At 54.1% G+C, this 16,774-nt stretch overlaps 5 protein-coding genes across 5 annotated transcripts; all 5 read left to right on the top strand.

The window, feature by feature from the left end:
- Positions 1-136: 136 nt before the first annotated feature.
- J4E90_008391 (uncharacterized protein) lies at positions 137-1,427 on the top strand (the record flags this gene model as incomplete). The annotated part of the gene is made up of 4 exons (XM_051437919.1): positions 137-284; positions 334-369; positions 419-1,253; positions 1,304-1,427. The coding sequence occupies 4 exons, from the start codon at positions 137-139 to the stop codon at positions 1,425-1,427; spliced, it is 1,143 nt and encodes a 380-aa protein (XP_051287918.1).
- Positions 1,428-1,855: 428 nt separating this feature from the next.
- On the top strand, positions 1,856-3,104 carry RPN8 (proteasome regulatory particle subunit; the record flags this gene model as incomplete). The annotated part of the gene is made up of 3 exons (XM_051437918.1): positions 1,856-2,039; positions 2,122-2,393; positions 2,478-3,104. 3 exons carry the CDS (start codon positions 1,856-1,858, stop codon positions 3,102-3,104), a joined length of 1,083 nt encoding a protein of 360 aa, XP_051287917.1.
- A 3,929-nt stretch (positions 3,105-7,033) lies between these two features.
- On the top strand, positions 7,034-8,194 carry J4E90_008389 (uncharacterized protein; the record flags this gene model as incomplete). The annotated part of the gene is made up of 1 exon (XM_051437917.1): positions 7,034-8,194. One exon carries the CDS (start codon positions 7,034-7,036, stop codon positions 8,192-8,194), a length of 1,161 nt encoding a protein of 386 aa, XP_051287916.1.
- A 697-nt stretch (positions 8,195-8,891) lies between these two features.
- Positions 8,892-10,356, top strand: J4E90_008388 (uncharacterized protein; the record flags this gene model as incomplete). The annotated part of the gene is made up of 4 exons (XM_051437916.1): positions 8,892-8,988; positions 9,041-9,077; positions 9,131-10,014; positions 10,109-10,356. The coding sequence occupies 4 exons, from the start codon at positions 8,892-8,894 to the stop codon at positions 10,354-10,356; spliced, it is 1,266 nt and encodes a 421-aa protein (XP_051287915.1).
- A 2,461-nt stretch (positions 10,357-12,817) lies between these two features.
- On the top strand, positions 12,818-14,654 carry J4E90_008387 (uncharacterized protein; the record flags this gene model as incomplete). The annotated part of the gene is made up of 3 exons (XM_051437915.1): positions 12,818-14,391; positions 14,442-14,454; positions 14,628-14,654. The coding sequence occupies 3 exons, from the start codon at positions 12,818-12,820 to the stop codon at positions 14,652-14,654; spliced, it is 1,614 nt and encodes a 537-aa protein (XP_051287914.1).
- Between the last annotated feature and the right edge of the window lie 2,120 nt (positions 14,655-16,774).

Genomic DNA, 16,774 nt, shown 5'->3' with positions numbered 1-16,774 from the left:
GTAGCGCACGCGATAATGGAGCCATGATCTCACCCTCGCCCATCGCTCCTATCTACACACACGTGCACTCGGACACGACTACATCCACGTCGCGCAATCGCATCATCTCGGCGCGTCAGCTGGGGCGACTGCAGACATGTACAGGCAGGCGACGCAGAAAACGGGCGAGGTGCTGTCCATGCCGTCGCAGTGGCTGGGCATGTACTCCGACTTCATCACCAAGAACAGCAGCGCCGTCACCCAGATTGAATCCGCACTGCGGTCGCTGACATACATTATACCTGGTCAGTCAGCTCAGTGTCTGCATTTGCGCATTTTGCTAACTCTGTATAGGCCGCTTCCGGGAATCAGAAGTCGCATCCGAATCCAGTAGGTCGCGTCCGGCTATCGCGCATTCGTCCCGACTAACACCACCCAGTACACAGCGGCGTCCAAGTCCTCTCCCTATATCATGACTCTCTCCTCTCAAAAGCCATGGCACAGATGCCTGGAACGCGGCGGCAGCCCCTCACCCCGCATCATCGATACACCAAGTTCTGGACGCAGAACTCGCCCACATACAAGCGCATTGCGCTAGTGCTCCAGATGATCCAATACACAGAACTGCTATGGGAGATGGCAGCGAAGCGGAAGGGCGAGAAGGTGCGATGGCGCGTGGTCGTGTTGCTGGAGATTGTCAAGGCAGTATGTCGGTTGCTGCTGCTTCGATTGACCAACTCGAGACCACTCCTGTCGCCGCCACTCCCACAACGAGAGATTGACCCAAGCTCGCTGGAAGAGTCGTCGGCATCGGCCGATGGCATGGACACACCGCCAAGTGAGCGCTCAGTAGAGGCAGAGAACTGGGCAATGCCTAGGACCGGCCTCTCCATGCCCAGTCTACCGGATTCTTCGGATATCTCAAGCTACCTCCTCTCCAAGGTCCTCACCGCGGACGATATCAAGCCCCCGAAGGCGCTGCTCCACCGCGTCAGCGGAAAGGGCGAGCTGGCCGAAGCACTGTACATCCTCCGACCGGTTGTCTACGCCCTGGCTATGCAACATTTTAGTGGCGACAGGAAGAGCTGGAGGCCGTGGTTGATTGGTGTCAGCATGGAGTATGGTGCACGCCAACTGGCCAAGAAGGACTTCCAAGAGCGACTCGCTGGAGGCCTTCGCGGGCTGACCGGACTGGAGAAGGAAGAGCTGCGCAAGCGGGGCTGGTCCCTGGGATGGTGGGCTATGCGCGGCGCCTTCTACGAGAACATCACCAAGTAAGTCTTGTCACATTGACGTTCATTCAGCCATAACTAACATTGAACAGGGCCTGGATTCACAGTATCACCGGATCGCTGAAGGGCAAGCCTCTTCTCGACATGGTCGGCGGTGTCATCGAAGACTACGAGTTCCTTTGGGACCAGTACTACTTCCCCACCGCTACGCTATGATTGTTTCTTCGTCACGCACTCCTGGAATAATGCGATAATGTTTGACCTTCGCTTTTGCATGATCTGATCGCTGGACTGATCTTGGGTGGTTTCGCGTCTTCGCCTTCGGCTTTTTGTACATTATCCTTTCTTCAGATACCAGACATTTGCCATTGTTATAGTCCGTTGATTCTAATTGACGTATTTATCTACCGTGTTTAGTCGTGCTGAACTATCGCAATTCCCATGTCGCTCACTGACGCACTGCTGGAAGTACTAGCGCGCGAGCTCTGACCCACCCTCACCATGTCCAGTTCCGAAAGCTTCGATGGACACCGCAGAGCCGCATCAACAACAACCACCATCACCGCCCTCCCCCACAATCCCCACCCGTATCGCTGCCAACCTCCCAACATCATCCCCGGCGATACTGAGTCCACATCCCCAAGATGCCCGCCACCACAGCTGAGACGCTGTCACTCGTGACCCGCAACGTCTCCGTCGCGCCTCTCGTCCTCCTCTCCGCAGCCGACCACTACGGCCGCCAAGCAAAAGGAACCAAGAGGAGAGTAGTCGGTGTGCTCCTCGGACAGAACGATGGCAAGAACGTGCGGGTATCCAACAGCTTCGCGGGTGTGTAGCCCCTCCATTGTCTCGTTTGCCGCCTGGACGGTGAACAGGACAAGCGACGTTCCGCCAGCTGACAGACCTGCAGTGCCATTCGAGGAAGACGAGAAGGACCCGTCAGTATGGTTCCTAGACCACAACTACGTCGAGTCGATGAACGACATGTTCAAGAAGGTCAACGCGCGCGAGAAGCTCATCGGCTGGTATCACACAGGGCCTAAGTTGAGGGCATCGGATTTGGAGGTCAACGAGCTGTTCAAGCGATACACACCGAACCCGCTACTTGTCATTATTGATGTACAGCCGAAGGAGGTGGGCGTACCCACAGACGCCTACTTTGCGGTGGAGGAGATCAAGGATGTAAGTGCACGGCAGGCTCGGTGGCGGCGACACCACCGCAGTTGCCAGTCTCTTACCATACAGCTTCAATGCTAACATACCCAGGACGGCACAACGACCTCCAAGACCTTCGTCCACACCCCCTCAATAATCGAAGCCGAAGAGGCCGAGGAAATCGGAGTCGAGCACCTCCTCCGCGACATCCGCGACGTCGCCGTCGGCACCCTCTCCACACGCATAACCTCACAACTGCAATCGCTCCAAGGCCTGCACCTGCGGTTACGAGACATAGGCCAATACCTGCAAAAGGTCCTCGACGAAGACCTGCCCGTCAACCACGCCATCCTCGGCAACCTGCAAGACGTCTTCAACTTGCTGCCCAACCTCTCCACACCCAAGGCCGCACCCGTCGGTGGCGCAACAAACGGTGTTGGAGCCTCCGCGGGCCAGGCAGGCGCAGTTGACAATGGCGAACTGGCACGTGCTATGAGCGTCAAGACAAACGACCAGCTCATGGCTATCTACCTGTCCAGTTTGATCCGCGCAATCACCGCCTTCCACGACTTGATCGAGAACAAGATACAAAACAAGCAGCAAGCGGAAGACAAGGAGGCGAAGAAAGATGAGGGTAAAGAGGGCGACAAGGAGAAGAAGGAGGGAGAGAAGAACGGTGAAGTCAAGGAGGGGGAGAAGGGTAAAGAGAAGGGTAAGGAGGAGACGAAGAAGAAATAAGCGCGGAGCTGAGGAGCGTTTGAGAGGGATGCAGGGCAAAGACCTGTGTATTATACTATCTCGGAGCCGATGAGAAGAACGTAGGGTCGGAAATGGCTTTGGGCTAAGCGACCTGGGCATGTGAAAAGACATGTTATGGCATAATGGCTGATAGATGTGATATGATGAAAGAACATGACATCAAGTCGTCTGAGACCAGTGTGGTGCCATGCTATTGTCTCTCCTTGATTTCTTCTGCATGAGCCGTGCTGCAGCGGCATTGGGTATCGTCACAGCATCTCCCCACATGAACCCTTCTCAGTATCGAAATAACTCCATGAACCCTGGACTTCAGCCCAGTAAACACGAACTGCTATTGAAATTACTTCAATCCCCCCACCCAGCAGCCCACCCCGCCGCCTCCTCAACACTAACATCCCTTTCCTCCACAAACCCACCGAATAATCCCTTACACCTCTCCGCCAACACGCATGCGAGTAGGTGTTTACACACAGGCGGCATATCGTCTCCTAGACTTATGCCCCCGAAGATCCACTCCATACCCTCATCCCCCATTTTGTCCTCTGCATGTTGTGCTGGATATATTGGCTTGCCGACAGGAATAGGTGTGAACGTATGACCAGCAGGGAAAGCAGCGAATGCAAACGCAGGACAGGAGCAATTCCAGCCCAGAAGGCGCACTTGGTACGTTGATAGAGTGTCGTAGGAGGTGGAGAAGCGGGAGGGGCGGTGTTGGGCGGAGCGGACGTAGTATATTGTGTTTAGGTTGTGGGGTTCTGGTGCTGTAGTGGCGTTGTGGTGTTTTGCTTCGTCTGGAGCGGTAGACTCATTCGTGTTTACAGCGGGGGTATTGGTGCCTGCTTGCCCCGGCGGACAATTCTGATGTTGCAGTGGTGGTCCATCTTGTGCATCTTGCATCTGTACATCCTCCACTGTCCCGGCATCTCTTTGCTCCGCACCTGTCGCCCTCGCGGCAAGTTCCTCTCCATCGCATATCCGAAACCGCGTCACGAGCCGTCGATCGAGAAGGTCCAACGCTGGTATGAACTCATTCGGAAAGAGTACTTGCAGCGAAAGCAGCTGTTTTCTCGTCGCATCTGATACATTATTGAGCGGATTGGCATTGGCATTTGCGTTCACAGCAGCTTGGTCAATTGACGGCGGAGCGGCCAACGAATCAAGTAGCTGCGTTACGAAGTGGCGGCTAGAAGGCAGTGGCGATACTGGCGATGCCATTGTAACGCGCAATGGTATGAGTGCATGGTGTTGTGTCGAATTGAAGATGACGTATGTGGGGAATTTCATGGATTGGTGGATTGAGCCAAGGCTGAGGCAGTCGCGACGGGAGCGCGGGAAAGCGCGGGGCAAGGCCCACGAAGGCACGTGAAACCGTCAATGCCATAACATGTAACTTGATCTGACTATTCCTAGCAACTGAATGCAATAATCTCGATCTCATCGATGCGTGTCGAAGCGGTGAAGCAAATACAGTTTGCGTCATTACTGCTCTACTTGCCCTCAGCCCTGCTTACGCCAACTGCGAGATTGTTGGTCAATTCAACTCCAAGTCTAATGTGCCTGCAGCTGACAGTCGGCGAGACAGTCTATTTCCAGCAGCCTCGCATTTGTTTTGATGCAGGGCGGACCTGGCAGCAAGCACCCATGACGCCATTTCGCAACGTGGTAATCAAAGGACGGCGCAGCCTTCACTTTTGGTAAAGCCATGAAACAAGGTCCTGCAGCTCGCCATTGTTGTCGTTGAATGGGTGGCAGGTTACCAGCATTACAGATGCAGGGTCCCCCGTGGTGCTGGGCGTAGTGGGAACTCGCAAGACGGGGCAGCAAGTCATCTGCTCGCATTGTCCTATCGGCTGACCAGATTCGGGCTGGCACCTTGATGCGCAGATCTACCCGCAGAAGGCGCGGCCAGGCTTCTAGATGGACTGCGACAGTCTGTGGTGTCTGGTGTCGCGATTCAAGGCTACTGATTGAGTTGTGCAAAGCGCGCCATGATCGAGAAGTTCAAAGTCTATTGAGTCAGGATCTAATTGCTTTGTCCGCGGAACCTACTCGGCATCGGTCTGGGCCGCGCTCGTCGGCGCAAATGGTGAGGGGTACAGCGGAAGCGATATTCTGGGAGATTGACATGGCTGGCATTCAAGGCAAGAGACGGTATCAGGCGGCTGAGGTCAGATGGCAAGCCTGGCGGTAACAGCGCCGTCGAGAGATGAGGGTTGAGGGGTTTCTGGCATACCCCTCCCCCACAGCACGATAACGACGATAAGACACCCCGGGTTTCCGAAGAATGACCTCGACCAAACAGAAGATGGTGTGAAGCCTCATTGCCCCGTGAGCGACGGTGTGCGGAGAGCGTGGGAGATGTTCAGGTGGACAGGCGTCATGGTGTAGATGACCTAGTTATTTGACCAGCTGAGCACGGGGCTCACTTTCACATGCAAAGACGAGTGGTAATCGATAACATGGCGGGAACGTACCGCAGGTGGGCTAACGACGCACACATCGCATGTTACCCGCTGCGAGACATGAGCTGCCCTGAGTGAACCTTCTAGTCGGCGCTGGTCCTTTGCAGCTCCACGCCAGTGGCGTCCACTACAGCCGCTTGATGGTGTCCATGTCACAAGACCATGAACGGGAACCGCCATTCCACAGAACTCGGTGAGCAGCCTGTCTTCGGTAGCCGCCGCTGACGGAGGGGGGGTTAGATCCATGCAGATGAGCACTCAATTCGGCCGCCACTGGCCGCGAAGGGCAGTTGAAGTGAATTGGGCTCTGGCAGGTCAAGCGCAGGTCAAGCGCAGGGTCAAGCATAGTCGATTGGCGCGATGGGTCAATTGCTGGAATGTGGAGCATGTGGGATAGTCATCTCTGCATTATCGACGGCGGTCAGACTGCACAATAGCGTAGTACGAGGAACGATGACGGAAGCGGTGACTCGGACACTGTCCACCGGAAGCGATCTGTAGAGGGGATTGGAATTGGGCGCTGCGGTGACACGCTGGCTGGGAGGACTGGGAATTGACTGGAATCGGGTGCCAATGACATAGTACCAGGCCTCAGTCGCTGCATCCAGGGCGCAATGAGGGCAGGCAACGTGTATGTAGCCCTGGAGCGCAGTGATGATGTGACGATGGGGACGGTTCATTCGGCCCCGATGGACTAGCCCGGTTTGCTGGGACGGAGCGACAGGTAATCGCCTGTGCAGTGACTCAATCTCTCAGACAGTCAGAGAGCATTGCGCGCTCCCAGCTCCGCCTCACGCGTCGCTGCGCAATTGGCCGCTCTCATTGGAGCCCCCTTCGTCTTCCTTCTATTCACTTCTTGGCCGCCCGCATTCGTCAGCTGCCGGCCGCGCGCAACGGGCGCTCCTCTTATGGATGATGCCTGGCCTGGGAGGATGAGAGCCTGCTGGCACGCGCCAACCGCACACCCTCTTTGTCTGGTTCGCTAGCACATGGGCCGCAGTGTCTCAAAGGACAGTCACACTGGCCTTGTCCATCCTGTAGCCTACTGAAACCCCGACGCGCCTGGGTGGTGCTTCTTATAACCAGCCCGCTCACCCCGTCTGTTTCGGGACGACTAACCTACCACGCAATTCAATCGTCCTAACTCCGCACTGCTTTTTCAATTGTCACGACTGCCTGACTAATTGCCCGCTCGCATAACTGGTATAAGCAGTCGGTCGGACCATTCTGCCGGCTTCCACGGTCACGTTTGCGCCCGGGCACACCTGACAGCATAACTGTGGCGAAGCCGTTCGCTCAACCAAGGCTCCTACCCTCCACTTATACTCTACCATTGATCGCATTACCAACGCACCACGCTCCAGTGGCTGCCTGGACACATTCATATATCGCTACCGCCCCGACGTTGCGCTTTAACCAAAGGACAAACTTTCGCACCACACCGCAATGGCAAACTTGCACTATAAGACGCCCCCGAGCAATCGGCTCACCGTTTCCTCCCTCCTCTCGCCCCCTGAAATGAAGCGATCAGAGTCGTTTGGCACGTCAATTCCGCCTGCCTACCCTCAATCACCCTTCTCCTCCTTCAATTCAGCACCCTCGCAGTCTGCTGTGAAGACCGACTTCATGGCGATCCAGGCAGCAGCCGCCCACCGCATCGCCTACGCCTCCCCGCCAATCTCCCCATACGACACACAGGCACAGAAGGAGAACATGGAGAGCTCAGAAGAGCAGTGCACACGCGATCCCCAGCTGTTCGTCTCGGCTGATGCAGCGGCGCCAATTGCTCACATGCCGCTGTTCCCCGACGAGTCACCCGAGTCAGCCTCGCAAGATGTCATCACCTCGCACATGAAGTCACAAGACTATGCACAACTCCAGAGCAAGCCGAGCCGCGCTGACTACGAATTGGTTGCCAAAGTCCGATCCATTGTCTTCAGAGAGGCCTGCAACAACCCCAAGGCATGGTGGGCTCAAGAACGCGCCTTCGACAAGCAAATCGACGAGGTCCGTAGCGGCCGTGTGCAGAAGCGGCCAGCCTTGAAGAAGCTCGCCCCTGCGCCGTCTTCAAAACTCCGCCAGCCCAAGGTCGCTGTTCCACGGCTGCCTGCTCGCGCCCCTCGTGCCGCACCCAAGCCTAAGCGCACGCCTCTTACTCAGATCCACGACTCATTCGACACCTCCCCCACCACCAAGTCAGCCTCTCCCAAGCCAGCACGACCAGTCACCAACCGCGACGACTCTGACTACACTGCCATCCCCGACTACGCCCCACCCCTGGACACACTGCCCAAGGGCAATACCAAGGCGCTCAAGGCTGAGTGGAAAGGGCAAGCGCTCTCGCTCGCCGACGATCCCGATCGCGAGCTGCTGCACGAGGCTGAGTTGAACCTCGCTGGCACACTCCGCCTCAACTGCGCCACCTACCTCACCAGCAAGCGACGCATCTTCCAGGCCCGCATCGAGGCTCTGAAGATTGGCAAAGAGTTCCGCAAGACAGATGCCCAGCAGGCGTGCAAGATTGACGTCAACAAGGCTAGCAAACTGTGGCAGTCATATGACCGTGTAGGCTGGTTCAACCCCGACTACTTCCGCCAGTACCTCTGAGCCCGCATCGCATAGCCCTTCCCATTCTTTTTACTCTTCTTGGTTACGATGCATCAAGTTGCACTTTGCATCTCGCGGCCCACCTGACTGGGCTCGCTTTCTTTGGATAAGACTGGTATGATTTACATGGAGTGATGGATGTCCTCCTCCGCATGATATTATGAACGGCGTTTCGATGGGTTTTATGGATATTACTGTTGGTATGAACAGGTGTTCGGGAGTGGATACTGTCCTCCCTCATGGCGTATTTGGGCTTCTCGACTTTCCTTTTCTTTATCTAACGGCATGCGATACCCCTCAGCTCCCACCAACGAATGTTGTAGTCCCGTGTGGACATTGTCGCCGCAAATGCAGGCTTTCTATCATGTTTAGTACTAGACCAGAATGCACTATCTCACATAACTTGAATGTTCTCCGCAATGCCTTGGGACCGCTTAAATATTCGTTGATGAATTGATGGGGTACTGCGATGCTGCTGCGATGACGAGTCCGTGATACGTCCGTGAAAGGCTCAGGGTCTCGGGCGGGGATGCGTAAGCTCCACAGGCGTGCAGGCGTGGCGCGGCTGCTCTGTCACTAATTTGGGACAACGGCTTGGCCGACCTCAAACCCGCGCGTTCCCACCACTCCTCCCGTCCGCGACGACTACCTTTCACTCCACCAATCGACTCCGCCGAGTCGCGCGGAACCGCCCATCATGTCGCGCACACAGCAGGTCGAGCATACCGACTCCATCAGCAGCCAGGACCCCAGCCGCGACGAGCCGAAGAAGACCAAGAGCAGGAGGCCGCCGAGTAAGCCTGATATGGACATGCGCGAAGGAGGACATTGCTGATGGGATACTAGATACTGCGTTCAGGCAGCAGCGCTTGAAGGCATGGCAGTAGGTGGAATCAGGGCAGGAGATGGCAATACCCACGACTAACCGCGCATCAGGCCCATCTTAACGCCGAAGACCGTTCTGCCTCTCTTCTTCATCGTCGGAGTTATCTTTGCCCCCATCGGCGGCCTTCTTCTCTATGCTAGCGCGCAGGTCCAGGAGATCTCAATCGACTACACAAACTGCAACAGCACCGCGCCCCAAGTCCCCGTAAACTTCGACCCCAACGCCGAGAACCCGCTCGACCCAATTCCCGGCGGACGAGTGTCCGCGACCTTCAGATCCAAGGAAGATCCCCAGGCGATGTGGGGTTGGGGACGCGAGAACTACACCTTCGAATCCGGTGTCGAGCAAGAGACAAACGTGTGCATCCTCAGCTTCAACATCCCAGAGGACATCAAGCCGCCGATCCTCTTCTACTACCGCCTCACGAACTTCTACCAGAACCACCGCCGCTACGTCAAGTCCGTCGATATCCAACAACTCAAGGGTGATGCCCGCAGTGCCAGCGACCTCAGCTCGGGCGACTGCTCGCCGCTGGACGTAGACTCCGAGACAGGCAAGCCGTACTACCCCTGCGGTCTCATCGCGAACTCCATGTTCAACGACACATTCAGCCAGTTGACGCTGGCCAACCCCGCGGGTGGCACGAATGCCGGTGGCCAGAACTACACAATGACTGTGGAGGGAACGTCATGGAGCCACGAGGGCGATCTCTACGGCGAGACAAAGTACAAACCTGAGGATGTCGTTCCACCACCGAACTGGCAGGAACAATACGAGAATGGGCGATACGGCGATAAGCTGCCTAACCTGCATACCTGGGAGCAGTTCCAGGTCTGGATGAGGACTGCGGGTCTGCCTACATTCAGTAAATTGTACCAGCGTAATGACAAGGACGTTTTGACTGCTGGTACCTATCGTCTTAAGATCTATGACCGTATGTTCTCTCCATCGCTCTTCCCTTTCCACCCCTCCTCCCCCGTCCTCCCCCTTCCTCCCCCTCCCCACACCTCCCACTAACCCACCCCCAGGCTACCCCGTCGACAAATACAGCGGCACAAAATCCATCCTCATCTCCACACGCACCGTCATGGGCGGCAAAAACCCCTTCCTCGGCATCGCATACCTCGTTGTCGGCGGCATTTGCATCTTGCTCGGAGCGGTCTTCCTGGCTACACATCTGATCAAGCCGCGCAAGTTGGGGGATCATACGTATTTGACTTGGAATAATGATCAGCCTAGTAGTGCTACGACTACGGGGAGGGCTGGTGGTGCGTAGATGAGAGATGCGCTTAGGCACGGTAACGCTTGAATTCCATCACGTCGTTCTTGGGCTAGGGCTGCATTCTCGTTGTTTTGGTTGATATCGTACTGTACGTATGTCATAGCCTTCTTGCTGTGCGGTTTGGGCGTTTGGGTGTTTGAGAGCGTAGGGACTAGAGTATAGTCGTTTTTTATTGACATTATCCAACTTCCATCTTACTACATTCAAAAGTCTCCCAGGGCTTGCCACATACTGACTAACTCTCAAGAAGTGGTGTTTGACAATAAAAAAGAGCTTCGGTAGCATGGCAGGGGTCAATGACCAAGATGGAAACGAAGCACATCGACATTCAGCATTAAAATGATTCCACTCCTCCATTCAGGCTTGCGACATGCCGCCTCCAAGCAACAATAATCGACTTCTATATACACATCCCCAGCTCGCCACCTCTCTAGCAAGAAGTCTTTCCCCCACCAACACTGCAAGCAGCACCACCCTTGCACACCTACCTATTAATCAGCTTCACCATCCTTACCAGTACAGATCTCGGCGAGGTTAAACTCACGTTCTTGCACGCATACCACGTTTTGCCATCGGCGCAGCATCCTGTCTTAGATGGGCAGTATCCCCATTGGTTGTTGGGGTCGCTGCCTTCGGACAGCTGGGCGTGGTTGGTGGTGAAGTGCTCGTCGTGGTCGAAACATTGCTGGGGGTGGGAGTGTTAGTTGGGTGGATGGGTATGGAGACGGGGGGATGGGGATGGGGATGGGGGAGGGGGTAAGGGGTCATGGGGGATGGGAGGGAGATGTACCCAGGCGGAGACGGAGGCCGTGGCGGTGAAGAGGAGGATGAGAGCGGAGATCTGCATTGTGCTGGCGTGTGAGAGTTAGAAGATGCCTCTCTTTGTGATATTGACGTTCAGGTTGGCGCAGGATGAGGAGGAAGGCAGTGGACAAAGCCCTTCTTATCAACCTTGAACGAAAGCCATGTTGACCATTTTCTTGCATCCGCGACTCAGATTTAGCCACGATGTAAATGAATAGATTGCAATCGCCTTATCACGAGACGAGCGAGAACGCACGAAGAACTTGCTTCGGTGAGTCCTGATCTGCTCAGGTCCCTCTCGTATCTGGGAACAGCAAGTGTCGGCCCGTACCCCTGTTTTGAACCAACCTCCGCATGTTTGAGTCCAGCGAAGGCACGAAACGAAACAAGCTCACGATATCTCCACCTCCGCACTTGGCTTCAAAAGCTTTTTTTCATGCTTGGTTTTGTTGGTGTCGCTTTCGAATATGTATTGCTGACGCTTTCTCAGCCTCGTCTCCTAGATCTCTATCTCACCGCTCTTACCTACACTGTGTCCCTCGCTCGCTTCCTCGACTACCATTTCGCACATCCTCCTTCCCATTATGAAACTTCGGAGCGTTTACCCAATAGCAACTCGACATCAACTTGATAGATCCCTCCAAGCGAGGCAGCCTAGACTGTACGCAGTAGCTGCACGGCGTAATGCGCGGTGAGGCTCAATGCGCGGTTCGGCGTCGGCGTAATGCGCAGAGGGCTAATTTCACGACGTTTGTATCTGCACGAGGTGGGATTCCACCAGTAGAGATGGACGTTCGAGCGAACATGGAGGAGAAGTTGTGGTTGAGCTGGTAGCGAAGAGGTTGTACCGCGGAAGAAGAGGAAGAAATTGATTGGGATAATAGGCGCGCTGCAGTCTACCTACATTGGCGCACGATGAACATCTGCCAGCAGTTGAAGGTAATGTAGACTTCTGAGTTTCAGCCCTTTAGAGAATACGGTGTCAGTCACATGTCTTTTCTTTTCCCTAAACAAGGTGGTGACAAGCCTTGGCAGGCCGCCTGAGTACCTAGGTACTCCGTAGATCTCGGGAACCTCTAATAAAAGAGCGCCGGCATGCTCCTTTGATAAACAACACCTGGGCAGCTTGCGCATCATGCTGTCTACATCAGCCATCGCGTCTCTACCCCCTTTGGTGTCTCACTTACCGCTTGTCGCCGTCGCCGTCGCATAGCGATGGTTCCTCAGCCTTGCACCGCCTTCCTGTAGTGAACGCCACCGCTGCAGGTGGGCTGGCTGTGGGCTGAGCCTTCCACCTTGGGTGTCGAAGATGCAGTCCCCAACAGTCAGCGCCGGGAGACCAGCTTTTCTTCCCTCTTCACTTAAATCTGCAGACCACTGGGAACACTCGCAATAATCTCACTAATCTCGAATCCGATGACCCGCATGAATGAACCGCTGCGTCATATTACCGAAGGGCCCTCACTACCGATCCGCCACCAAACTGCGACGTGGACGGAGCTCGCAGACAATCTCTGGATAGCAGTCTGAGTTGAAAGCACTTACTTTTGCTGTTCAACGAGCGGCTATGTCCTTTTGGTCATCGTGACCTGCTTCGTGGCTTCGGGAGTTTCACTACCTAGGTAGTGCGTGCAGGTACAAACACAACGCAATGCGGTTCCTTTATATGACAGACGATGGAGAAATCGCATGGACAAAAGATATCATTCGTAGTGAGGAAATGCCTCGCTATGCCATCCTGTCCCATACCTGGGGAGAGCAAGAGGTGACCTTCGACGATCTGAGAAGCCTGGATAGTATGAAGGATATTGAGGCCAACAATGAAGCGATAGCAAAGAAAAAAGAGGGTTGGGACAAGATTCGCTTTTGTGCACAGCGTGCGAAGCATGACGAGTTGAAATACTTCTGGGTAGACACCTGCTGCATCGATAAGGCAAACAACACAGAACTCTCGGAGGCAATCAATTCGATGTTCCGCTGGTATCAGAAATCAGAAAAGTGCTACGTCTTCCTCTCAGACGTCGAGCGCAAGTCCTCGGACGAGGACGGCAGGTCATCTTCAAGATGGAAGGCAGCTTTCAAGGCAAGCAGGTGGTTTACTAGAGGCTGGACCCTCCAAGAGCTTCTAGCTCCACGATCCGTCGAATTCTTCTCTAAAGACGGGGAATGGCTGGGTGACAAAGGATCGCTTAACCAAACCATATATGAGCTTACGGGGATACCTCTCACAGCTTTGCCCGGAGGCGACTTGTCCAGGTTCAAGGTTGCTGAGCGTTTTTCTTGGGCGCAGCATCGTCAAACGACAAGAGAAGAGGACAAGGCCTACTGTCTGCTAGGTATATTCGGATGCCACTTACCGTTGATCTATGGCGAAGGTCGAGAGAAAGCGATGAAGCGACTAGAGAAGGAAGTGCAGGAAGCTTCAGAAAGCACCGATGGAGCGTTGGTCATGAATGCCAAGATACGCAACTGGCTTTCCGCCCCCGACCCATCCATGAACTACAATAAAGCGCACAAGCAGCGGGAAGCTGAAACCGGGCAATGGCTGCTGCGAAGTACAAAGTTGAAGAAGTGGAGGGAGACAGCGGCGTCGCGACTATGGCTGTATGGAATTCCAGGTTGTGGAAAGACTGTCCTCAGCTCTACTATTATCGAGCATCTGATGCAGTACTGCCATGACGACATTAGCATGGTGACGGTGTATTTTTACTTCGACTTCATGGATGCGCAGAAACAGGATCCAGAGCTGATGATCCGTTCTTTGTTCAGTCAGCTCCTGCACCGTTCGATTATGATACCCAAGGATCTCGACAAGTTGTTTAAATCCTGTGGAGACGGAAGCCAACAGCCGCCACTACCCGCACTTCTGGAGGTGGCACCGCAGATGATACGGCAATTCACGCATGTTTATATAGCCCTGGATGCGCTCGACGAATGTACACAACGCCTAGAACTGATGGACATACTTGAAACCGTGGCTGGGTGGCAGCTTGACAACGTCCATCTGCTTATGACCAGCCGGAAAGAACGGGATATCGAGATGTCTTTGGAAACATTTGTACCAAAAGATGATACCATTTGTCTTCAGAGATGCGTAGTGGATGAAGACATATTGAGGTTTGCTCAGCAAAGGCTGCGCGACGATAAACGGCTAGAAAAGTGGAACAAGGACGCCTCTATTAGACGAGAAATCGAGACAGCACTCAGGCGTGGAGCCCAAGGAATGTACGTGTATCCGCTTAACTTCCATAGCGCCGGAGCTGACAATAGAATAGGTTTCGATGGGCAGTATGTCAACTGGACATGATAGCAAAGTGTCGCAACTTAGCAATGCTGCGCAAGTCGCTCGCCACTTTGCCGCAAACTCTGGACCAGACCTATGATCGTATTCTCACTGCGATAAGCGAAGACGATCGCGTGTACGCAATGCGAATCCTGCAATGGCTGACGTTTTCTGCCAGGCCGCTCTCGGTCGGAGAGATCGCTGAAGTCGTTGCCCTCGATATTAGGCGCGAACCAATTTTCGACCGCGATGAAGTGCTAGTAGATCCCCTGGAAGTGTTGAACATTTGCGCTAGTCTGGTCACTATTACAAATGACGAGGGAAAAGAGGGTTCAGGATGTGGCTCACGTATCATCACTCTTGCACACTATTCAGTCCAGGAATATCTTGTATCAGACAGGATTCAGAAAGGACCAGCGAAGGAATACAGTATGCAAAAGCTGGAGTGTCACAAGACGATAGCGAAGGGTTGCTTGGGGTATTTGAACCAGTTCCAGGAGCCAATCTCGACGAGACTTCTTGGACTCTCTACGCTCGCCCAGTACTCAGCAAGGTTCTGGAGCGACCATCTCGAAGAGGCTGGAGAAGATGAGAAAGAACTGAGTCAGCTAGCGATGAGGCTCTTATCAACGGAAAACCCTGCATATGCCAATTGGATCCGGATCTACGGCCCGGATAATACTTGCATCGATACCCACATACGCACGGCAGACAGGGGATCAGACTCGTATGAAATATCGATGCCCCTTTACTACGTAGCCATGTTAGGCTTGAGTAAGATCGCGAAACTACTCATTGACCAGGGCGCCCAGGTCAATGCGCAGAACGGACGATCTGGCAGTGCGCTTCACGCAGCTTCATTTTGGGGACACAAACCAGTAGTAGAGCTGCTTATTACGGCGGGAGCCGACATAAACGCCATTTGTGGATCGATTGGCAGCGCACTACAGGGAGCCTCGGTTTGCGGCCACGACGCAATAGTACAGCTGCTTCTTGATGCCGGAGCGGACGCGAACGCCATTGATGGATCAGCCGGCAGCGCATTACAGATTGCTTCAGCGAGAGGACATAACAAAATTGCGAGTAAATTGCTCAACGCTCATAAGGTTCTCGTCAGACAGCTCATTAATTCTGAGTACCAATCGAGGCTCAAGAGGTGTGGTCCCGCAGATACGACGAAAACGACGAACGCGAAATGGATACAATACTGGAACATTCGATGATGTAACCCACACCTACTGATAGTAAAGATAAAATGAGTCGTGGGCGTGATGCTGACTTTTGCTGCGCACTCAAAGAAGAGGAAGCAGTTGGCGGACGATGTACTGTGACGTGCCGACGAGTAGTACGAGAACAGCGTACAAGCGTTGGAGAAAAGGGACATGAAAGGCTGAGCTGAAAGCAAAGATGGACCGAACGCGCGAAGTGGAGGAAGGGAAAAAGCGAGTTGAAATAACACATAATGTAGGTGGTACATATCTGAGTGCGTAGTAGCCTTGTACTTACCTATGCTTACGTCTTAGATCCATCTTACACCACCTCGTCTCTTAATTTGCTACACGAGATGCAAGACAATTATGTGTAATTGTATAGCAGCAATACACTAGTTTCCGCTTATGCCTACGTTGTCGTGTAATGTACTACTGCGGCGTCTTACATTTAACGGAGTTTAGAGAAAATACCTAGGTATTGTCCCAAGGCTGGATGCCGCTCTGACTTGTTGTAATTGCACTGCCTATTAACTTCCGCTATGCTATTGAAGCTGTTGCTCCTCTTGAGGGCGCGAAGAATCGCGTGCATAGGAATAAAGGTTGTTCTTGGATGAGAACATGACGCTAGTTCGCGCGTAGCTAGGTTTGGAATGCTTGTCAAGCTCTATACTTGTATCAATTTCCTCATAACGAACTTATTCCACCCCCTCCTACCTCCTCACGCAAACACTCTCATCACTCCCACACCCAAGCCAACTCCACCCACCAACCCTCCAACCCCATCTCCTCATCCCACACACGCCCCCTTCCCCCAACTACTCATCCTTATGAATCCATCTCCCTACGATCCCCGTCCCCCTCTCCGGCGGCATCGTCGCCATCGCCATACACATGTTCAAAGCCCTGTACACCTCCCCAAGCTCACCCCACGACACCTCAGTGTCCCAGATACCCTTCGCGACTACAAACAGGATGAGGCCGTATACGTAGACGTTTAGGAAAGATGTTAGCTTCACACGCCAGTGCCAGCAGTCGTTGATAAGCACCGTGCAATGGCGAAGCAAGATCGGAACAAGGCCGACAAGGACGACGAAGGGGAGGTGGTGGGTCGTGA

Source organism: Alternaria incomplexa (genome assembly GCF_024043165.1).
Source record: "Alternaria incomplexa strain BMP 0042 chromosome Unknown scaffold_13, whole genome shotgun sequence".
Classification (NCBI taxonomy): domain Eukaryota; kingdom Fungi; phylum Ascomycota; class Dothideomycetes; order Pleosporales; family Pleosporaceae; genus Alternaria; species Alternaria incomplexa.
This window is presented reverse-complemented; position numbering and strand designations above follow the sequence as displayed.